General features: G+C 41.9%; 1 protein-coding gene across 2 annotated transcripts; it reads right to left on the bottom strand.

Annotated features, from left to right (window-relative positions):
• On the bottom strand, positions 1-22,457 carry Cd34 (CD34 molecule). 2 transcript variants are annotated; one of them, XM_075989538.1, is made up of 8 exons: positions 22,077-22,457; positions 12,924-13,091; positions 12,007-12,269; positions 10,507-10,587; positions 2,811-2,967; positions 2,533-2,585; positions 2,168-2,332; positions 1-1,609 (listed from the first exon to the last, which is right to left on the bottom strand). In XM_075989538.1, exons 1-8 carry the CDS (start codon positions 22,153-22,155, stop codon positions 1,595-1,597), a joined length of 981 nt encoding a protein of 326 aa, XP_075845653.1. In that variant the 5' UTR covers positions 22,156-22,457; the 3' UTR covers positions 1-1,594. The 2 variants fall into 2 exon arrangements, with proteins under 2 accessions (XP_075845653.1, XP_075845652.1); XM_075989537.1 differs by having other exon boundaries at positions 1-1,464; positions 22,077-22,453.
• Positions 22,458-23,857: the final 1,400 nt, after the last annotated feature.

Here is a 23,857-nt window from a genome sequence, read left to right as displayed (position 1 = left end):
CAGATTTTATCATCACTTTAATTATATTATTCTCACTCATCACTGTTTATTCAGAAAAAATTCACCCAATCTTCTCATCTCTGGAAAGTTCTGTTTCCAGTCTCATTGAAATCAGGATCCCTGTTCTCCCCCCCACCCCCCTGGAAAAATTAGAGAAGGGGTCCTGGGTCAGACCCAGGAGAGGAAGATTGTAGTCTTGAAGGGGGTTGAGCTAGGAAAGGCACAGACAGGAGTCTACCAGGGGACTGAGGCCACAGTTCCCCCAGGAGTCAGAGGGCAGGGAGAGTCAGTGTTATAGGAGGTTAGGAGCCTCACAGCAAGAGGGTTCTTCTGAAGAGCCCAGGAGGTTATGAAGCGCTCAACTGAGCCTGGTAATTCAGACCTGTAATTCAAGCTACTTGGAAGCCTAAAGCAAGAGTTTAAGTTTAAGGCCTGCCTGACTGCATAATTCAAGGCAAGCCTGGTCACCTACATAAAACCTTGCCTCTAAATGAGAAGAGGGAATAGCTCAATGGTAGAGCACTTGACTATTATGTGTGAAGTTCTGGGATCAATCCTAACAACAAAACTAAATTTAAAAAAAAAAAGAGGCTCAGTTCAAAGTCTAGTTCCACTGTCCTGTCTACATTGAATTAATGGGAATTTCTGTGAGGCCCCAATAGACTAGGTGAGCTGTTGCTTGAAAGCATGGAGCCCAGCATCAGGAACCAGACAGAAAGTTGTCCTGGCCTCTGTAGACGGATATTTGGGAACATGCGACCAAGATAGAAGTCGGTGACTAAATCCACAGTGTCTTGAAGAGTTATAAGGGATGTACTGTTTCTGGCTGTATACTTATAAGGGTGCAGATGTCAGTGAATACCTTGGTTTCCCTAAAGTAGGGGAAGAAAATAGAAAGAAGAAACAGTAAAAAGCAAAGTTTCTTGGGAGGAAGGTATAGCTTAGAAAAATTAGTCTTCCCAAGAGTCACTGTAAAGAGGCAAGAGAAGAGGAAGACATGACCCAAGGCAAGTGCTACATAGCCACCAATCTTCTTGGCAGCTCCTCTAGACCTAGGCTTCTCTCCATCACAACTTGACCCAAAGGTCAGAGTTTGGGTTCTGGGAGCTGAACGTTCAGAAGGCAGTTTATCTGTCTCCACAAAGGTGAAATGTCCTGGGAACAGTCTCTAAAATGTGTGTGATATGAGAAGGTAGGACATGAGCTGGAGGCAGCATGAGGTCAGAGGCAGAGATGCCACTTTCCTGGATACCACCCAGTTTTGCCCACCCAGCCAAGTCACAGTTCTGTGTCAGCCACCACATGTTGTCTTGCTGAATGGCCGTTTCTGGAAGTGGCCTGGCCGGTCCCGTTCTCCTGAGCCCCTCGGGTCACACTGGCCTTTCCCTGAGTCTCAGGGGAGGCCCCGGGTCCTGAGCTATAGCCCTGGCCTCCACCATTCTCCGTGTAATAAGGGTCTTCACCCTGGACAGTGTAGAAATAAAGTAGTATTATCTGGTAAGTTGGGTTGTGAGGTACTATGAGGAGAGCACAAAGGAAGGAGGAGAGGGGCAGGTACAGCTACATGTGCAGGCTCTTTTCTTCCCAACAGCCATCAAGGTTCCAGCTCCTAGAGGAGAAAGGACAGAGGAGAGGCACCACACCATGTCAACGTGGCTCAGTAACCAGCCCCATAAGAAATCAGTCTCAGGGACAGAAAAGCTTCCCCAGTAGATACCAGCCATTGGCAGGAGTCAGACTTCAATCTTGTCCCTCCCTCTATCCAGAACACTTCAAAAGTAAGATATTCCTTCCATATGTCCCATGCCTGTGAGCAAAATAGCACCCACGGGGCATTCAATATGTTTACAAATAAGCATGTCCAATTTAGCAACCTGTTCTCCTTTATCCAGCTGAGCTATCCAGGACAATATGAATAGATAACATCAACCATCAGCTGGGACAAAGACTAGCAGGTAAGCTTGCCCCAGTTTACCCTGCTCCCCATTTGCTGCATCTTATTCCTACTCTTCTGTAGATACAATGTCTTCATGCATGCATATCCCTAGGTCAAAAATACCAGAAATTTCTTTTATGATATTTCCTCCCTCCCTCTCATGATATCCATGGGCCTCCCCGGAAGTTCATTGTCTTCCTCATTTACTTTTCCCCATACCCCAGAACTGACCAGCCTTTCTCCTGTGGGGCTCCAACTGCGGCGATTCATCAGAAAATAGCCGGTGGTGCCCAAGATGGCCAGCAGCGCTCCCGAGGTAACCAGTGCAATCAGAGTCTTTCGGGAATAGCTCTGGTGGCTCCCAATATCTTGTTTATTGAAGCCTTGGATACCCAGCTTAAGGAAAAGATAAACAAATGGCAGCATGTCACTTGGTTAAAAAAGAGTTCTAGCAAGAAGCCCAGACCACTCCACATCCCTGGGTGCAACTCCCTGATGTGGACTGTCAGAGGAGGGAAAGAAGTGATGCCTGGAGAGGTCACCGTCTCCTCTCCTGACCCAGTGCTCCCGTGAGATACATCATCTTGTGAACATACCTTTCTCAAGTCAGACTGGTGCTTTTCCATAAGCTGGAGTTTGCTGGAAAGTTCTAGAATTAGAAACAGGGGTTGCTAAATCTAGAAGCTAGTCCAGCTTATCTTGAACTATCTTCCCATCTTGTCCTAGAAGCTCTTTTATCCAGTGATCCTTTTCAACCAGACCTTTCTTCCCAGCACCTGTAGTTTCTGAAGCTGAGTTCCAACCAGGGTCTTCAATCATGAACCCCATTTAAGCTCAGCCCTAGTCAATTCCAAGTCCCCAAAGTGGCCCTTACCTGTGCTATTGGCCAAGACCATCAGCAAACACTCGGGCCTAACCTCAGACTGGGCTAGAAGCAAGGAGCAGACACTAGCACCAGCATCAGCCTCAGCCTCCTCCTTCTCACACAGTATTTGGGTTAGGCCCTCTCCTTTTTCCTTCTTAAATTCATCCTGGAAAGACAAAAAGAAAAAAGAAAAGAAAAAGCAAGAGATGAAATTACTCGTAAACTTGAACCTCATCCAGAGTCTCAGGTAAGAATCCTGATTCAAATCACACTTATTATGCTCTCCACAAGAAATCCTTCTTTCTAGAATTCCAACTTAAAACACCAGTGCTAAATTATGTACAACAACATAGTAAGAAAGACATAAGAAACAGGAAATATTTTCTTATTCAATAATTGCCTATATATGTATGCTGAATACAAAATCACCACCAACATATCAATGCAATAGTGAATGTTTAATACTAATTAAAAAACTAAGAAAAATCCTTTACTTCAAGGTTACAACAGTTCTAAATGATAGCGAAAAGCCAACAAAGGTGAGGAGTAGAGAACAAGCCTATGTGGATGGACTTCACAGCCACTCATGCTGCTTCCCTCTCTGTACCAAAGCTGTGTCAGCAAGCCTTGCTCACAATGACATATCATTTTCATTGAAAGCATGGAAGCCAGTTTAATGAACTTCCCAGGTCCTCCTTCAGGTTGCTGCCTGGTCTACAGGATTCAGGAACTCAGGAGATAAACCCCTATAGTTTTTAACAATTGAATCTCAGGAACAGCACTAATTGGAGGCCCCAGCTATGTCCTTCAAAATGGGCTCCCCCACTAACTAACTAGCTCTCTGTCTGTCTGTCTGTCTGTCTTTCTCTCTCTCCACAGTGGCCTTTTGTAGATAACCAAGAAAACCAAGACTATCTCCAGTTTTGATGACAGATGTCAGAGGAGGAAATGCCTCATGGACATGACAACATTCCTATTAGGGGAAAACTCTGGAGCTTGTAACTATCATCACACCTGAGCCTTCTAGAGAAGGCTTCCTGTGTGGAAGCAGGTTTGCTGCCAATGGTTTAGTCCAGAGGTCTTCATAGTTGGAAGGGAGCCTGGGTATTTTCCTTCTATTGTGATCTTAGGCAGGAAAACCTCCTTTGTGCCTATGCCAGACAAAGTCAAGACTGGCCTTAGGCCCTGGGGGATTTCAAAGAGCAGTAGGAAAATAACTGGACTTGAGTGAGGCCATGAGCTCTCCACTTGAGCAAAGCACCTTCCCTGGTACCATGCTTTTCAGGTATATAAGAGACCACACATAATGAGTCTGGACTCTTTGTGAGTCTTTAGTTAAAATGTTTGCTTCCTAATAGAGGAGGAGGAACAGGTCTCCCACAGAATCTAAAGTAGCCAAACAAAATGGGACCTTCCCACATTCTCTAGTGCTAAAAAGCTGCACTTTGACAATATTCAGCCATTCTAACATTTAGCAAGCCCTGCTAGTAAAGCACTTTCAGAAAATGTGTGTGGGGACTGGAGAGATGGCTCAGAGGTTTAAGAGCACTGAATGTTCTTCCAGAGATCCTGAGTTCAATTCCCGGCAACCACATGGTGGCTCACAAGAGCCAGTGATCTCTTCTGGCATGCAGGTGTATATGCAGACAGAGTACTGTATACATAATAAATAAATAAATCTTTAAAAAGAAAGAAAAAAGAAAATTTGTTTGTGTGTGTGTGTCTGTGTTTGTGTGTTTGTCTTTATCCTACGTGAGGCTAAGGAAAAAGGCAAGAGGAGTAGCTATGAATTAATTCCACATGATCAAAACTCTTGTTTATATATGTAAAGATGTAGCAGTTACTATGACCAATGCTCTGTCTTAGATGCTTTTCACATACTGACTCACTTGGCTCTCCCACTACTCTCTACAGAAAGTGAGTGCTGTAATTCCTTTACTCTTTCCATTTTATAGATAAAGAAACTGAGGCACAAAGACTTTTTACTATAAGAAAATTATAACAAAGCATTTAAGTTTGCAAAAGAGGACAAAGACATCTGGATTGTGTTAGCAGAAGTAACTCGGTGTGCTCAGGTAAAGCTGACAGGGAAGCAAGTCTGTTGTGTGACAGTCTGCCCAGCCTCATCCAGCTAAAAGAAGATGCAAAAGACTCTGCCTTCTCTGTTTTGCTCCATGTCCTCCAAGATTCAACTCAAATTCCATGTCTTCCAGGAAGCCAGTCCTATCTGGCAAATTGGACATTAAGCCTTGCTCTCCAATTTTCTAGAATCTTTTCAAGTCACCATCAACTAGTCTGTGCCAGTCTTCTCAGCTCTAAACTGGCTATATGATGACCACAGCAGTGATGTACAAAAAATATTTAATACATAAAGATTTTGATTGGTACAAAACAGCAGCTATTACTGTTATTATCAATAATCATAGTTTTTGATGTATTACCTAGAGATCCTAATTATGATCATCTTACGGTTGTCATTTACCTCTGTTAAACTCCTAAGTGCCTGTGTGATGAGGGTGAGGGTGCACGTTATGTAATTGAAACCAGATTGCACTTGTTGTACCAAATAAACAAAAGAACTCAAGGACTTGTTCAGTCTAACACCCCAACTGGTTGGTCTCTACCTGGAGTCTCTCAATTGCATGGTTAGTTTCTTGGATTGAATTCAAGGCAGTAACAGTGACCAGCCTCCTACTCTGAAATTTAGCAGCCTCAGTTAATTGTGTTTGGGCTGGAGAGAAGCAGGTGGATCCTGAACAAAACACAATGGTTCTCCGGATGTTCAGGATAAACATCCTCCCCCAAGAGACAAGTATCATGAGAGAGTAGGCAGGAAGAAGCCACAGCCTCACCATTTTGTACATGAGAATCACATTTAAGAGTTTCTAACTTCATCTGTGCACACATGTCCCTTTTGAAAAAATAATGATATCATCTAACCTTTCTAGAGGTACATCCTCAAATTCTGTGATGCCTCTGCCCATGCTAACACACATTGGTCTGGAGAGGAGGGTACAGGCACATTTCTAAAGGGTCCTTGAGGTTTTTCCCAAAGCTATTATTTCTAGAATCAATTGTCTCCCATTGTTTCGTTTCTTTTTTTTTCCTTTTTTTTTTTTTGTCAGTTTGACACAAGTTGTAAGTTATTTGGAAAGAGGGACCTTCAATTGATAAAATGACTCCATAAGATTTATCTGTTGGCAAATCTATAGAATATTTTCTTAACTAGCGATCGATATGGAGGGTTCAAGCCTTTGTGGGTAGTACCACTCCTGGGTGGGTGGTGATCCTAGATTGGGTAAGAAAGCAGGCTGAGCAAAGCCAGGAGCAGGCAAACCAGCAAGCTGCACTACTCCATGGTCTAGGTGTCAGTTCCTGCCTTGAGTTCTTGCCCTGTCTTCCAACCCTGTTTTCCTCAAGTTGCTTTCGGTCATGGTGTTTATCATGGCAATAAGAAACCTAAGACACCCTGCAGTCACCTGTTTTAAAGTAATTTTATATTCTTCACTGTATTAAATTTGTCAGTGGCAGGCAAAACCCCTATCTTCATTGAAGAGACTGAAATAATGAAAGGACTATTGTTATAAGCCAAACAACAAGTGGGCAGTGAACTAAGGGCAAGAGTTAAATTGTCTCCAAATATTTCTTTCCAATAGACAGTCTTCCTCCGTTAGTCCTTCATTGGTAAGTGATGTTTCCTGTAAGGTAACTGACCTTTATTCTTCAGGTAGAGGGCAAGGAAGGCAAAGGCTGTGTGTGATTAGAGGGTTGGAAACAGACTGCCTCAGAGGAAGTTGGTATAATGTGTAAATGAGATAATATGAGAAAGATGAGTAGATATAAACTTAGAAAAGATAGTAAAACTCAAACACTTTCATCTTTTCAAGCTGTATGGATATAAATAGTACATATAACAGACATAGCACTGAATAGATAAAGTAGTTCCAAAAATTATATTTGTGCAAAGAACTACAAATTTCTCCAGAGATACACAAATGGCCAAGGAGCACAAGAAAAGATTTTCATTGTCACTAAGCACCAGGGAACTGTAAACAAAATCACAATGAGATAATAATGAGATAATTATTCACATGCATTGGGATAGCTGTGTATTTAAAAATGAGAGAGGGAAGGGGAACAGGTGTTGACAAGTCTATGGAGGAACTGGAGCCCTGTATACTGTTGGCAGAAATCTCAAATGGTGCAGCCATTACAAAAACAAAAACAATGAGATGGACTGGAGTATAGCTCAGTGATATAGGTTGCTTAGCATATGCAAAGGTCTGGATTCAATTTCTGGGAATGCAAACAAAACCAAACAAAAATATGGTAATTCCTCTTAAAAAATAGAATTACCATATGAGTTAACAATTCTATAGCTGGGCATTTACCTCAAGAAATTATATTAGGGTACCAAAAATCATATCCACATTAGTGTTCACAGACACTTTATTCACAACAGCCAAAAGGTGAAAAACTTGTATCTACCAGTGGATGAGTAGACAGAATGAAGTACACACACATAATGTGGAATATTATTCAGTCTTAATATAGAGGGAATTTATGTCACAATCTATTCATATCAGTACCTAGAACAACTAAGTTCATGGAGACAGAAAGGAGAGCTGTAGTTGCCTGGGGGGGGGGGGGATGAGGAACTATCGTAGGAAGATACACAGAATTCTAGAGAGGTTGGCTGCAAGGTTAGCATGAATGCATTCAACATCACTCCGTGTTACTTAGAAATTGTTATGGTAGTACTTTCCATGTGTGTATTTTATCACAATTAAAAATGTTAGTGAATTCCCCTGCACAAATGACTACTATACAAGAAAACAAAGTTATCTGACATTTGAAAAACAACCTTGGGAATCATGACTACAAACATTAAATTAAGCAGATAGTGAAGAAGAGAGAATGGAAATTATACTTAGAAGACATGCTCTACTATGTGGAAACAAGGGCTTGGAAATAGCTCTACCATCCTTTAGAATGTATAGGATGCAGAGCAGAAGTAGAGTAAGTGGGGAGTTAGGTGTTACCGTGTGTATGTACAGAAAGAAAATCTAAATGGTCCACACAGGGACAGCTAGCACCTTGGTGCTCATCATGTAAATTGCAAAATGAGGGCTGAGAGCCACATACACAGTTCTGTTGAAACTTGTACTAGATGCAGGTAAATCTCAGTATCAGATAAGTACTGCCAGGATGTGTTAATAGGGAAAATCCTTTGGGCGTGGGTAGGGCCTGAAGTGTCCCACTAGGAGAGTGGTTCTCAACTTTCCTAACCCTGTGTCCGTTTAATGCAGTCATGTTGTGGTGACCTCCCAACCATAAAATTACTTTCTTTGCTACTTCACAACTGTAATTTTGCTACTGTTATGAATCATAATGTAAGTACCTGTGTTTTCTGATGGTCTTAGGCATCCCCTGTGAAAGAAAGAGTCATTCGACCCACAGGTTAAGAACCTCTGCACTAGTAGAACCAGTACTTCAAAACCCTCTGACACCAAAACAAAAATGCAACCTATGGCAGCTAGGAGGGACTGTGCCCCTACAACTTTTGCAAAGACTGTCCAACTAGCGGGATTCAAGGTAGGGACTCTTGAAACACCGGGAGCCATGTCTAGAAATCCTGGATCCAGGACTGCTATCTAAGAAAAATTACTCCAGGGAGCACAAGGAGGCACTACTGCTCGTGGCTTGGGAAGAAATGTTCTGAGGAAGAAATGGACAGTGATGGGAACACCAGAGGATGACAATGCTTCACATGTGTTCTGCGGTGTAGTCTTTGTGAACAGTGTAGTGGTCTTCGTTATTGGCTCACACGGGAGAGCTGCTCTTTCCAGATCCTAATCACAGATCCTCCACCCATCTCAAAGGAACACACAAAGAGCTCTCTGGTCAGGAATGAAACAGACTAACATCATAGACCACAGGTAGAAAGAGCAGTTCTTTCTGGAGTACCACTTGTCTTAGACAATGACTCTAGTTAAATTCGATCCTGAGAACAGTAGACTGATAAGAAAAATTCTCTGCAGTTGTCTCTAAACCCTGGGCACAATAAACTATCATTCTGGTACAGATCTATGTGATGCTCCATTTAAACAAACAAATAAACAAATAAATAAATAAATGTTCCAGCAAGATGACAGGTAAAATTTAAAAAAGGGATGATTTTATTTTTATCTCTAATTAGTGAGGTTAAAATTGGCATCAGACATACATTAACTGTTGCTTGTATTTTGTCTATTCATGTTCGCCTTAAATGGTTTTGAAAACTTCACTGAGTTGTTTTATTCTGCAAACTTGTGTATTTATGATTTCTGCCACTTTCAAATGCTCTAAGTTAAATGGTCCTTTTGAGATGTAGTTCTAAAAGATTTATAAGTCAGAGATACCCACCTGATAGCTGCAAGTAAGAAACCAGTCATTGGAGTAGTCAAAATAAGTAAGGCATGTCCTCTACAGCCTAGTTTGTCCAAACCATACCGTCAGCTGTTACCTACAAGGTTCCCTTCACAGCATTCCCATAAGAAAACATTTTACTGTAAAAGAAAACAGCACTTTCCCCTTCACCTGCATCCTTACTCCAGGGTCTTGTTACTGCCAGTAACAAGGGATTTACTGTAACACACAAAAATTCACACCATGCCGCATACACTCTAACCAATGTGGCCTGACAAGAAACAGAAATAAGAATCACTACCACTAAAAAGTATGAGAAAAATAACACATTATAGCAAATAATTTGTAGTTCACTTTAAAAATGAAAAAAAAAAACAGAACCTCCTAGAATTAATTAGCAGGTTCAAGAAAGACATAAACTGAAGATAAATATTCAGGCTCCAATAATTTTCTAATGTCTAAGCAATAGTAAGTTAGAATAAATTAGCATATCCTTGATAAAATCCATAAAACTTATAGTGAAAATCTTGGGAATATACCTCAACAATGAAATACTTGCCTAGCATTACACAACTTTGGGGGCTATCCCCTTCCAAAAGAAAAAAAATGTATGCTGGGGAGTGGGGACCAATATTGAAATATTTTAAATTAAAAAAAAAAGGTGATGATGAACAATACAAAATACTACTTGGAAAAACTAAAGGATGTTAGCAAGTTCCTATTCAAATTCTTGTAAATTTTTGGGGGCAGGGATCTAGTCAGATATCACCAAAGATTTTCTAAAAAAAAAAAAAAAAAGAGTTAAAAACTCACTTTTGTGGTATAAATAAGAAAGATCTGTCTTGCTGGATATTAAAAACATTGTAATGTAGAAGCAAATTTAAAACAGACAAAAGTATAGTCAACTTGAAGAAAGAAAATATCTCTGAAGTATATGACCAGACCATATAAAAACTTAATATAAATTCAGTATGCATTAAAGAGTTACATGTAAGTAATAAGATTATTTAAATTTTAGTTGGCTGGTTAATATCTGGGCATTGACAAGGGCTCTTAACATGAAAACAAGCTTAAGTCTGACGACCTCAAATAACAACAAAAATTATTTAAAATTGGTTTTGCCCTTTATGTTCACAAGATGGGGACTCTTATTGTCCAAATCCAAGGTTCAATATTAGAAACAGTCTGACCCTGCTAAGCTCCCAGACTACTTACTCAAGTGAGGCCAATCCAAGACTGCTTCAGTCTTCAGAGGGGTTGGGGTGGGTATGGGGGGATGGGATGGAGGTAGACTTACACAGCTAGATGCTTCACTTAGTTCCAGGCAGATGCCCTGGGCCAATCTCACTTCGCGGATTCCTGAACATTTGATTTCTCCCTATATTTAAGAAAAAAACAAAAAACAAAAATACAAAGTAAATATGCAAGTATCCTAGCTCCTCATTTCTTCCTCCACATCTTTTATGGCAAGGTACTCTCTTAAAAAGTTTAGGAAAAGGTAAATTTAAAAGTTCTCAGAGGCCTAGGGATTTACATTATTTATTTAAGTACTTTTTTTTTTTTTGAGACAAAGTCTTACTCTATAGTCAGGCTGGACTAGAATTCACCATGTAGCTACATAACCTGGGCTGATTTCACTTCATACTTGTCAGCCTTTTGATTGCTGTGATTTCAGACATGCCCAGTGAGATTTGCAGTTAAAAAAAAAAAATGAGCACCCTTAATCCAAAAATTCAGAATATAATATGTTTGAAATTCTAAAACTTTCTGATCCCCAAGTGATGCTGCAAGTGGTAAATACACACTACAAACTTTTGAGTGCATAAAATTATTGAAAAGTGTGATGTAAAATGACCTTTAAATATGTGCATATGGTATATATGAAGCACAAATGAGTCCTATGTTTTGACTTGGGTCTTATCCTCAAGTTTTCTCATTATATATTCTAAAATCAAATTAAATATTCCAAAATAAAAAACCTGAAGATTTTCAGATTAAAGGCACTCAGTATGTTTGCTCCCAGCTCATAAACTTCCCCAAGGAGAGAATAAAGCTTTTTGTTACTATCCTGGACCATAAGAAAGATGCTATTTGAAATCATGGGAAACCTGGCTTGGATGATGCTTAAAAAGAAAAAGAGAAACTTATTATTGTTATTATTTCTTCAGTCAGTTACACACATACAATGGGGTAGTCAGGCAGCTGCTGGTGACACCTTATTTCCTCTTGGTCCCTAGGAGTCTCTCCATTCATCTGCTACCTCTTTAAAAACAAACAACTAGGCACCTCATGCCTGTCCTTAGGCCTTCATACTTCCTGCCCTTCAGGCTGAAAGCTGTGGACTGCCACAGGCTCAAGACCAAAAAGTCCAGAGGAACTCACCATTCCTATGCATCCAGTTCTTACCTCTTCGGATGACCTCCTCACTGACATTCTGTGCTTCACTAAGCCCTCCATATATCAGAAACACTTTGCTCTACACATTTAAGAAAGGCAGCCCCAGTATACAGGAGACAGATCCAACTATCCCCCTCCCCGCCAAAAAATGGTCCCTCTGAAGAACCAGAGAACAAGAAGGATCTCTCAGAATCTCCCCAAAATACAAAACCCAAAGCACAGGTCAGACTTCTCACTGGACTGAACCCTCTCCTCCCTATCTTCTCCTGTCTAGCCTTTCTGACAATACATAAAGTACATATTCCATGTTGATTCCAAGATGATCCAAATCTCATTGGCTGGTATGAGCAGAGGGTTAGGTACTGAGCATAATCTGCCATTTGGGGCCCAACTCACCCACCTTGATAGTAATTGGGACAGTAGAAGATGATGTGTATGCATATGATTCAGTGGTTGATATCATCTCAGAACTGATATTAGTAGGTGAGTAATCAGAAACGTTTACAGATGGCACGCTGGACTTCAAGGTCATCTCTGAAGTGGAAGCATTGTCTGAAGTGGTGGGCAGTGTGATGGTTGGGGACGTCTGTGATTGCACAAAAGCTGGTGTGGTTCCAGAGCCTGAAGTAATCCCAGAAGTAGCAGTAAAGTTGACCGTTGTCTCTGGAATACACCAAACACAAGTGTGCGTATGCATCTGCACAATACACTTAGAAACACAGCCTCACTTTGTGGTGCTAGCACAGATTTCTACACAGAAATAAGAATTTGGTGAGGTCACAGTTACTTCATATCTTAATCATGACCCAATTTATTTCAAGTCAGCTCTTGGAACCATAGCTATAATATAAAGCAAGGGTTTCCAACCTTTTAACATTGTAACATGTTGTAATCTACCAATATGTTGGGCTTCATTCATAGCTAACCTGAGATGCATGAGGCCCTCAGGTATTAAATTGGATATACATGATCTAGAATGTATCAAATGTGCCCTCCAATTCTGAAAGAGAAAATAATTCTATCCTACAGAAGTGAAAGACCTACAGTTTGAACCCACACTATCTTCCATCACTTAGATGAGAACAAAGACACTCATCAGTGGAATCCACTTGGATCCTTTCTTTTACCAGCCGAACTTAGCATAAATATAAGAATCAGTCCTGTTCAGGACCCACTTGTCATGTATGGCCTACAAATGTTATCAGCATAGAAAGCCATTCAGAACTTATATAAAAATGCCCTTACATAAAGCATTGTTTTCTGTGACCCTATCTGTGGTAGGGGAATAGGCTATGCTAGCTGAGTACTTCTGGTTACCTGAGGTGGCTGGTGTGGTCTCATTGCCTTCCTGAGAGAGGAAGTAGGAGCTGGTATTTCCAGAGATGCTAAGTGTGGTAGTTTCCTCATTGGACTTATTTGTAGGAACTGATGGAGATATTCTTGGGACAGTAGTTTCCATGGCAACAGAGGTCAAGTTGTTTATATCTGTAGGCCCAGATGTTACAAGGAAATAAGGAAAAAATCAGAATCCGACCTTGGAACCTCATGACAACACCTGATTCAACTTCTTGACTTTAGATGAATCTACCTGGAATATTCATACAACCCTTGACAATAAAGAAACATTAATAATATATTCATGGACACCATTTTAGTTTTTTATTCTATGTTTTCCCTAAGGAAATATACTAAACAATTATAAAACAGGAATTTCACAAGTAATTAAAATGGTAACAACACAGAAGGTAATGTTTGTAATGTATTTAGCAAAATACCAAGATACAAAATTTCATCTATGTAAACATTACAAGGATTGAAAATATGAGAGATGCTATGTTCCTAGTTCCCTTTGGTTACTCCTCTTTTTTGGTCAACCTCTATCCAATATACTAATTATTGTAGATCCATACTTTCTCTATGCAAATCCCCTTAAATAATTTTTCATTCTCAGTCTTGCTTTTTCAAAGTTCAGGACCTTCAAACCCATTGTTTCTTTTAGATGAAGAACTCAACTGCAGGGAGGAACCTGGAGACTTCTCTCAGGAGGTTCAAATGGAACCCTTCTTGATGGGAAGGAAGACAGAAAGCTTTGGCTTTGCCAGGACCATATATTTTCATGCATGTGTACCTAAGTTTAATAATCCCTAAATATAGATGATTTGTCTATTTTTAAATGAGGAAAATCAAACTACTAGGGTAGAATGATTTTTTTATCTATACATTTTCTAAATACTCTTGAGTGTCCTTGCCCCATTATTCTATATATCCTTAGACTCGGGAAGGAGAACCTTGACCTTGTATATTATGGGTCCCAAAGCCTGTTCTACCTCCTACATGAGCCAATCAGGTGGTCCTCCCTTCTAGATGACACCTTGGAGACTACACTTTTTATAGAGCTTGGTCAAATGGCTCTTTGCTTACATCCAGACCAGTAATAACCTATGATGGCTCATCCCTCCAAAGGTGAACTGCAGCATCACACTGTGTACTTCCAAGGTCCAGGAAGGACTATTTGAAGGGAGAAGGGTTAGCATATAGGTATACTAATATCCTATATGTACATGAAAGATCCTTCACATCATAGTTCCGAGTCATATGAAGGAATTAAAAAGTAAGGGAAGTGGTCTGGGACCAAAGTTGTGGATAGGAAGAAAAGAAGTAAGCTGGGGCCAGGGCTTATCTTGTCCTGATCAACCACATAAAGACTGAATTCCAAAAGAGTTAAAGTTCCAAATTCAAAGTTAGCTTTCTTAGTGACCGAAAAGGTGTCTGGTTAAGGTAGGGGGGATGAAGCTGTTTAGTTTATAAGTTGGCATACAGGATGTGGGCCTCTTTGTGCATTGGCAAGGGATAGACTCAGGTCTCAAGTTCACAACTGTAATACCACCTGCAAGGAAAGGTCCTAAGGGCTCCAGGACACCCTGAAGTGCAACTCTAAATTTTCCTAATTGAAATCTAGCTCTGTATTTTTTTCTGTTTCAAGGCCAATAACAGTGTAGACTGATTGCTATTGCCATCAGCATCAAGAGGGAAGTCAGACTTAGTCAACCCAAGGCCAACAATGTTTTCTGTAAGGTGCTAGTCAGGGTCTCAACTTTCACCTCTACCTTCTTCCCAGCCTGTAACAAGCAGACTGTATTAACATTGACCACAGAAATCATATCTTATTATGTGCCAGGTAAGTAGGGAAAGAAGTGATATTACTATATTCATTCCAGAAAGGAAAAACCTATGTCACCAAGTTGTTGATCGAGGAAGAACACAGATCATGTGGTCAAGCAGCAAAGGACATGGATCTTGCTGACTCTGGTAGTTGTTAAAGATCTGGATACAGCCTCAAAGGCTTTGTAGACAACAAGACGTGTGTGTTTCCGTCTGTTTCGATGTAGTTTCGAAACAGATGCCAACCTAAGCTACTTCCTTAAGATAGTACCCCACCAATCTGACCCTAAGATACAAATTTGTTACAAGGGCAAGTGGTGGTAGCATTCAGACACCGAATTAAAGGAATCATACTCTCAATGGGCTATTCTAAGATATCCTTTGAATTCCCCTTTGGAACCCTTCCTTCTGCCCACACCCTCCTTGCTTTACTCAAACACGTCAATTCCTGGGAATCCCATCTGGTCTAGGTTGGCCCAACCCTTCTCTTTCTCCAAAGGAAGCTGGGCCTGCCTGAGATGATGTCATGCTTTTGAACCCCTCCCCCCAAGGGGCCTCCTTCACCCAGACAAACATTTTTGAACTTTTCCAGATGTGAAGAGAGACCTGCTGTTGTTCTAAAGACAGAGGTGCCTGGTCCAGAACAGTGAATCAACTCCAGATCCAAGCCAGCTATGGACCCACTGGGGATGGACTCCCAATTGTAGCAGTCTTATCCCCCTCTCTTCTTCCCACTCTTTGGCCAGATTGAAAATCAAAAGAGAACCCAGCCTCAGATGTATAGCTCCAAACTTAGGGTAAGTAGCAAAGCACGTGAGGCTATAGGATAGGACAAGGAAGGGAGCAGAAGGCAAGGCTAAGTGAAGGCTATGTAAGAACTAACATAAGTGAGGGGATACCATGGCCATAGGTCAGGATATATCACGACTTACACACTACAGCACAGATCCTTCTGTGAGTGCATCCCTGGGCCTCAGCCTCCAAGGCTCTTTTACAGAACTAGTGGGTCATGAAGGAAGGCTGTACTAAGACTGGCAATGTGCCTCTTTGTTCTCTCTTTCTACATCTGTCCACTAGCTTAAAACATCAACTGCTGGCCTTCTTTCTCTGAACTTTTGATTCCCATTCTAGGAAGGAATAGAGCAGTCTACACTCCGTGAAGCCTTTCAGATGTTGTAAAACTAAGGAAATCTTTCTTTCATCCCACACAGATGTGAGGAAAGATAGTATAACTCAGAACTAAGTAAAACACTGCTCCTGAATTTAGTTCCCAGTCCGTTCTGTACCACCTCAAAGGCTCTACCTGACTAGTTTCTAGTTTATTCTGGTAGATATGTATGTATGTCTGCCACATGTATGCCCAAGGGAACAAAACAAAACAACAACAACAAAAAAAGATGGGATGCCCTGGAACTTGAGTTACAGATGGTTGTAGGCTAGCAAGTGAGTGCCAGGGACCAAACATTTATCCTCTGCAGTAACAGCAAGTGCTCTTAACCACTAAGTCATCTTTCCAGCTTCTTTCTATCAATCTATTTAATAAACTTAGAGCAAGACAGGAGAGAAGCTACTGGGAAGCTATTAAATGAGAATCTTAAGACACCAACAGATGTAACAGAAAGGATTTGTGTAGTAAAATTTATACACTGACCTTGTGGGTACTTACTTAGAAGCAATTATTTTCACAAACAGTATTAATAAGCCTAGTTATCTTGATATTCCAGTCAAAGTTAGAGATTAGAAACAAATAGGGAGAGGCGACAGTTGAAAACTAGGAAACTGAAATTTCTAAATTAAAAATAAACCCAAGTACCAAACCCATGCTGGTCTTGAGTCACTTACAGTCACATTAAACAGAAATAAACACCTTGATATATATTAATCATGCTACTGACAGCAACAAAAACACCTTATTTCCATGATCCATTTGAGTCACCAAAGTTAAAGTCTTAGGGTAGTGGGTATTCTGAAGAAACAGAGACATGTATAATACATTTTGGAAAAAAAAAATTCTACTTAACATTAGTAAACTGGAAATTCAGTTTTTGTAAAAAAAAAGTTACATATTCTAAGATAATAAGTTATTACCAAAATAACCAATTTTCTGTATGTTTTTGGTCTATTTTTTTTCAGATATCCTTAGTTTTAGAGTTTGGGGAATGTTTTTGTTTGTGTGTGTGTTTGTTTGTTTTAGATAGGGTGTCATGTAGCCCAGTAGATGACACTTTATGTAACTCACCTTAGCTAAAGATGGTGTTGAACTCCTGTTCTCCCTGCCTATGGCTGTCTCCTTAGTGTCGAGGTTCTTGGTGTATAGCACCACACCAGGCTAGTTTTATTGTTTTCTAATGCTGTTTTGTGATCACATCCTCAGCCAGCCCCTAGCTGTCCAGCCTTTCTGTATATATCTGAAGCAGTCACATCGCTGCGAAGTGAGTCACTGGACCTCTGATTTGAAGGCAGAACTATGCAGAGACAAAGAGGCCAAGCCTTGAAAATAATGGTGTAGGTGCTTCTCTCCTGTGTTCTAGCTGTGTGGCCCCATGGCCACTGCAACTTTCAAACTTCTCCAGTAAAACGAGACAAAGTAGGTCCTGCCTCGTAGTTGTTCTGAGAAACAAAGAAGGCGAGGAAATGCAAAGCAGTCAGGCTGTCTGGTCCATGACTACCATCGTGAAAAGGCCCTTCCTTCTGCTTTTCCAAATCAGTTCTTATCTCTGTCACTCATCTGGCACAAAGTCACACAAGTTGCTTCCTCAGGAGAGGTTTAACTGTCACCTCATTAAGTTATAAATTTCTTGAATGTCAAGACCTTTTTTTACATGTGTGTGTTTTATTCAGGGTGCTTGGCAGATCCTGGGGTGTTAGGATAAGCAACGAGTTCAGCTGTACAGCTCACACTCACTGCCTACAGCTTTTTAGCCTTATTCTGATGCTCTATGGTTTATTATTATTTATAATTATTATTATTATTGTGCATGTGGGAGGGAGGGAGAGAGAGGGAGATGTGAGGGCAGACAAGGAAGCACCCAGCATATACAGAGGTCAGAGGACAGCTTGCAGTCTTCTCTCTCCTACCATCTGGGATCTGGGGATCAAACTCCAGTTTTCAAACTTGCATGGCACTTTTACCCGCTGAGCCATCTTGCTGGCTCTTATGCTCTGTATAAAGGGGAAATTTATTAAATTGGGGAGTGACTGTGTTAAAAATATCCAGTTTCTCCATATAACGAGGAAAAATCTACAATCCAAGCCACATTGCTAAAGACCTGATTCTATTTCATCCAGATCAGGATTTGGCAAACTACGGCTCTTAGGACAAATTCTGCATTGGGGGTTGATAGTGTGTGGTCAGTCGGTGACGCATGCCATCTACATTTTCAACTGTCACAAAGACAAAGTGTCAAATGCATCAGAAGCCACATCCAGATCCCAAGCCTGAGATACTTTCTGTTTTGCCCTTCATAGGAAAAGTTTGCAAATAACCCTCTTGTAGACTAATTTCACTTTCATACTATATGTATTTTTCCCTTAAGCACCAAAGACATGCAAAGGATCTTGCTAAGTTCTGAAGAAAACACAAAATAAGGTATAATTTGATTTTTTTTATATCCTTAGGCATCAGCATCACAGCTCTCTAGGAGTGGGGCTGACTAGACAGGTCTTTAGGGATTTTTCATGAAGACTGGACAAACATCCAAGGACAATCCAAAGAATAGAAAATAGGACAATGATTGTGAGTCCAAGAAAGGCCAATTTAACAGTGATACAGGAAACGAACTTAATGCCGATATTATTATCTTTAATGGAATGAGCTCATTATTAAGTAAGTGAACATTCAGAGAAATCTTATTAGGGTCCCTTCACACCTGTCATAGATCATCAGTTTGAGCCATTGTTGGGTTAGAACAAAGGGTATGGCAGAAGCTTTCCTTAGCTTCAGAGGCAAGGCAGAGGTGTCAACATAAACTGGCCTGAGCATCCTCATTACATTGAGATTTCCCCATTAAAATCAAAAGATATCTTCATCCCTCCACTTCTTTGGATCCCCAGGAAGCCTACATTTCTCCCACTTGCCTTTCTTTCACTTTTCTGGTACCACTCACTCCTGGACGCCAGAGCCTTGCTCTGTTCACTACTGTCACTTCTGCAGGTCAGCCAGCAAAGTCTCTTCCGTTTCTCTGAGTCTTTCTCAGGCAAACCTGCTATACTTGGGCAGTTTTTGCCAGAGATTTGAAAGCGTGGAATAAATATCAAAGAAGTCAGAAGAGACGGTGGCACAACCTTGAAATGTTAGTCAATGCTGTGCTAATGAAGCTATGCTATAAGAAAACCCCTTAAGTCCTCCAACTCTGCAGAAGCCTCACCCTTCTGTGTTCACCTTGGGATCTGGAGTCCTTTGCCTTTTGTCTATTAACCCATCCCATTGCAAGACTGCACTTTCCACTTAGCTGCCCTGCCTCCTGCCTGCCTTTGGACTTTCAGAGCTTGTCTAGGGTTCTAAGATTTCTTACCCAAAGACTCATTTACACATTTTCTTAAGCAATGGAGCCAACTACCTAGGGATACCACTTCTCTAAGAGGTTCACTTTTATTTTCCACTCCAGGAAGTTAAGCCAGGAGGCCTTTTCCTTTGCATCATTAGGGAAATGATTCATTCTTTGCCTTTCCCATGTGAAGGTCCAGGGAAGTATACCTTGCCAGGCCTCCCAGTTTGTTTGGATCCCTACCCCCATTCCACCCCAAGATGCATGTACCATTCTGCTATAGCACAGCCAGGATCCTTGAGAGCAATTTCAAAGATACTATACTTTATTTCTTAGCCACCATAAGAAGAAAATGTAAACCACCCCTCAAAATATGTAAATTGTAAGCTGGCCACTGTGAACATTTCTTTTAGAGATGAATTTGTGTTTTTTCCATGCCTTCACATTTTTTACTTTGTCACATTACAGGCCATTTAGTGAGATGAGCCAAAGTCAAGGAAAGAAGTAAGTTCAAGAGATAGAGACTGGAACTGGGGAAGCCTAAGAGTAAGCCCAGGTCCTCAAGCACAAAGTCAAAAATACCAGGCAAGGTCATAAGCAGTGGAGTCTGCTCCTCTTTTCTGCTTGTTTTTCTAGGACTCTGTGGCCAACTTTATCTGCTACAATTTGGCACTTCTCGCCTTGGGTTTTTGTAGACAAAGACCACTCAGGAAAGGCCCATGAACGGCCCAAGGGGTGGGGCCAAGGGGATAAGAAAAGCGATCTAGGCCCTTGCCCGCTTATCAGCCAGATTGGAATGCCCAAGATGAAGAAGTGTATTTGCAAAGGTTGTGAAGCCTGGTTTGGCCCTCCAAGGGGGAGCACTCAGATCACTGAATTACTCGGCAATCCCTAAACTCTTACTCCTCCTTACCATGGAGCAGGGAGTAAAGGGTGGAGGCCTTTCCCTTCTAGAAAAAAAAAACTGATAAAAGTCTTTTCCCTTCCATTTTCCCCCCTTTACATGAGGCCCCAGACAGGATACAGATGTGGGATCAGCAGACTCAAAGGATCCAAAGGAAGGAAAGGAATGTGGATAAGAGTTGAAGGTAGTGTAGAGGAAAGGGGGTAAGACAGGCCTTGAGAAAGGAGACCCTGGTAAAAAGGGTCCTTGGTTAGCTGAAAGGCTTTTGATTCAGCTGGAGCATGAAAGTGTTGCCTGGTAGTCCCCAGCCACAACCCAGACTCTGCTCGCTGATCTCTCCTGCCCCGAAAAAAGTGGCACTTTGGGGTTGACTAGTGGGTGTTTATACTAGCCTCTCACAGGGATACAAGAGACCTATCTCTTCAGAATCAGTTCCCACTCTACACCAAATTTTCCACTAATGACAGCACTGAATTTTTGCTGTTGTCTACTGTGGGCATTTTAAATTACATACAGTCACTGTTTTAATTTATTCCACAATGTATCCCAGGACAGAAAATAACAGTATTAACAGACAAAAGAATCTCAATACAAACCCTAGGAAGTTCTTGGAAAAAGTACAAAGCTTTGGCTGGCCCATGGAGTCTGGTTGGGTTCGGAATGGCGGCCCCTGCCCTGCCCTTTACCCCTAAAGCTGAGACACTGATATCCTCAGTGTACTTGCCCAAGATTTCAGAGGTTTTTATGCTCTTCACACCCGCCCCCTTTCAGCTCAAGACATGGTTGACACTGGCCAGCTGAGGAAATACGAAAAGGCAGCACTCCACCCTGGCCTGGGTCACTGCTGAACTGAGCATCTGATGAGAACTCCAGCCCATGGTCACCCACCTGTGCGATGAAGGTACCATATTGCTTCATTCTGGGCATTTCAGTCTTCAACAAGTTTTACCCCATCTAAAAGGGCATGTACTGAGCTGCCAATCAGGTGAGCCCAGAACCTAATTCAACTCCTCAGTCAGCTCTCTTTGGGGTGGGCCCAAAGACAATAGCACAGAAGATTGGGAACAAAGAGGCCTTGTGGGCAGACCCATGGTAAGTGGCCTTTAAGATGTATAATGGAGATTTAGGAGCCGTAAAGGGCTAGAAGCAAAATGAATAAACCCCAAAGTTGAAAACCTCTAAGAACATGAGATGAGATGAAGAACAGCACCCTCCAATGCAATACAATTTGCTACAGACTGAGTGAATACTTTTTTTTCCAACTAAAGAGAGGAAGAGCTTAATAAGTAAGAGTGTGTGTGGGCAACAGGAGGTGTCTTGGCCTGCCTACTAGCTTTAGAATCTGAAGGAAGGCAGGGCAAGAAAATTCCAGCGAGTAATGAGAGTGGGTTTGTGCAGGGTGAAGACTGGTGAGCAGAAGGACTTGGTGTGCACACCAAACCACCTCCCCACTAGCATCTGTGTGGTGTCTGCAGAGGCGACTCTAGTTTAGCTTTCTAATTTTAAATTTTAAAAATTGTCCTTTTTCTCTGCTTGCTCTTTGTTCTAAACTCCTCTGCTAAAGTCCCTTAGTTCTCCTTCAGGGTCTCCTGGCCCTCATTGGGACTCGCTACCCTCACAAATTCTTTCCGTCCTTGTCCTGGGAACAAAGGGTGCCTGGATCCTTCTCTGGGCCCCACTCTGGACCCTTGCCTTCTGAATCAAGGACAGTTATAGAACTTTTCCATCCTTGCATCTGCGTTCTAGCTCCAACTTTGAGCTTTGCACCTTCAGCCACTCAATGAGGAACTGGCATCTCCCAGCACTATCAGAGTAAGCTCACACCTAGCTCCAGCGAAGGATTCCCAGGTGAGGTCAACAGCTGGGGGCCTTCCCTCCTCCCCACCCGTAGCCTGGCCCTCAGAGGTTAATACTCACGCAGCAGACTCATCAGGCAGATAGTCACCCAGCCCCACGGCAGCAGGAGCCCCGCGTGTGCGTCCCTGTGGACCTGCATTCTCGTGCACCGCTCTGGAGATGCGTCGGTGCAGGAGGCGCCGGGCGCGGGACGCGCTCTCCTCCGCCCTGCGCAGGGGTGGGGGATACTTGCTCTCCTCCCCTGCTCCGTGTCCGGAGGGGGTGGGGGATGCTGGCTTATCCCCTCCCTGTTGTGTCTTGGCGGAGCCGGCCCCTCTCCTTGGCTGCTGCCAACGTGAGTTCCCGGTCAACTCAGAGGCCCAGGACCTGAGCAATGAGGTTGGGGCTGCAGACAGATGACTTGGAAGGTTGCCAGGCCAGCCGCTGACTAAGTGGGCAGATCGGGATAGTAGGTCTTCGAACTCTTTACTTCATTTTTAACCCTGTGTCACTTTGGCTGCATCTGGGCAGGGTCAAGTTTCTCCTTTCTGTTTTCTTTATTTTCAAGTTTTAAGTGTGGCAGGAGGCCACTGTGACCCTGAGTTTTTCCAGCTAATCAGGAAGTAACAGAAATCTGAAGGCGCCTTTAGTGATAGCCACAGTAGAATCTGTGCTCCATGCTAAAAGTGAACGGGACAGTAACAGCCACCTGACCCATCCACTCACTCTTCTGCTGTCACTCCTACCTCACTTATTTTTTTTTCAGTAAAATATACATAATTTATTAATTTTCCTGTGGTCATCCACATTTTCTCCTAGCACCTTGGATGATTTCTCTAAAGTCTCCTCTTCCACCCTGGATGTAAATCTCCTGGATTCCTCGGATTCCCATCCCCTCCACCCTCACCCCCCTGACTAACACACCTAGCACTCTTTAGGCTCCCTGTTACTCAGCAGTGGTTCTAACTGAGCAGACAGACTAGTCACAGATCAGGAAGAACAAGGCAGGAAGACCAGGCAGATGACAGCACCAGGTAAAAGTTAAGATAAGGCACAGAAGGGTCTACGATAACAAATGGCTCAGCTCCACATTTTCCATACTGTCTGGTCACAGCCTAAAGGGAGAAAAGAAGATCAGAGAAGCACCCTGGAGTGCTTTTGTATTTATTCCTCTGAAGATCTACCTCCCAAAGGAAAGTAGATTTGTTTTTGTTGTCCATACACCTTGGGATTGAGGAGAAGAAGACCATCAATCCTCAAGTTCATACTTCTACCCTGTTGTTTAATATACCATTAAAACAAGGGGCAAAGGTTTTTATTAAATAAAGGCAGAGGCTGATTGAGATGAGTTTATGTTAAAGTGCAGTTGATGCTTTAGATCTGACACAGTGTGATGGAGAACCTGCAAAAGTGCTTTTAAAATCAGACATTGGTGCATGGGATATGAACCATACGTTCTCTACTAATTCCTCAGCTTTAAAAGTGAATTTGCTTCTGGTACCTACCATAAAATTATGATCAGAATATAGTAGTATGAAAATGAATTTGCTCATTTGAGTCTGTCTACCTTTACTTCCAGATGTTTTCTCTGGTTACTTAATTTAATTAATTGAGGTATTCTGAGACAGGATTTTACTCTATAGCCCAAGTTGGCCTTGGACTCAAGAGAATCTTTTCTCAGCTTTCTGAATGCTGGGATTGTAGGTTCATATCATTGTTCCAGACTCTCCTCTGGTTACTTTAAATGTCCTTTGTCTTCTGACCATGGGAAATGGGACTATAGAGAACCTGTCTTCTCTACTTGAACTTCGCGACTCCCTTTGGGAACAGAGTGGGAGTGGGGTGTGAGACAGATGTTGATT

The sequence above is a fragment of the Microtus pennsylvanicus genome, chromosome 10, assembly GCF_037038515.1.
Source record: "Microtus pennsylvanicus isolate mMicPen1 chromosome 10, mMicPen1.hap1, whole genome shotgun sequence".
Classification (NCBI taxonomy): Eukaryota; Metazoa; Chordata; class Mammalia; order Rodentia; family Cricetidae; genus Microtus; species Microtus pennsylvanicus.
The sequence above is the reverse complement of the archived record's forward strand: the minus strand, read 5'-3'. Positions and strand labels throughout refer to the sequence as shown.

Bases quoted from the DNA above. Each gene is read 5' to 3' on its own strand.
- Cd34 (XM_075989537.1), bottom strand. From the start codon at position 22,155: ATGCAGGTCCACAGGGACGCACACGCGGGGCTCCTGCTGCCGTGGGGC. The intron at 2,968-10,506 runs GTAAGTCTACCT...TTGTCTTTCCAG, and splicing joins TAAGTGAAGCATCTAGCTGT to GATGAATTTAAGAAGGAAAA. The intron at 2,586-2,810 runs GTAAGGGCCACT...TTCTAATTCTAG, and splicing joins GGTCTTGGCCAATAGCACAG to AACTTTCCAGCAAACTCCAG.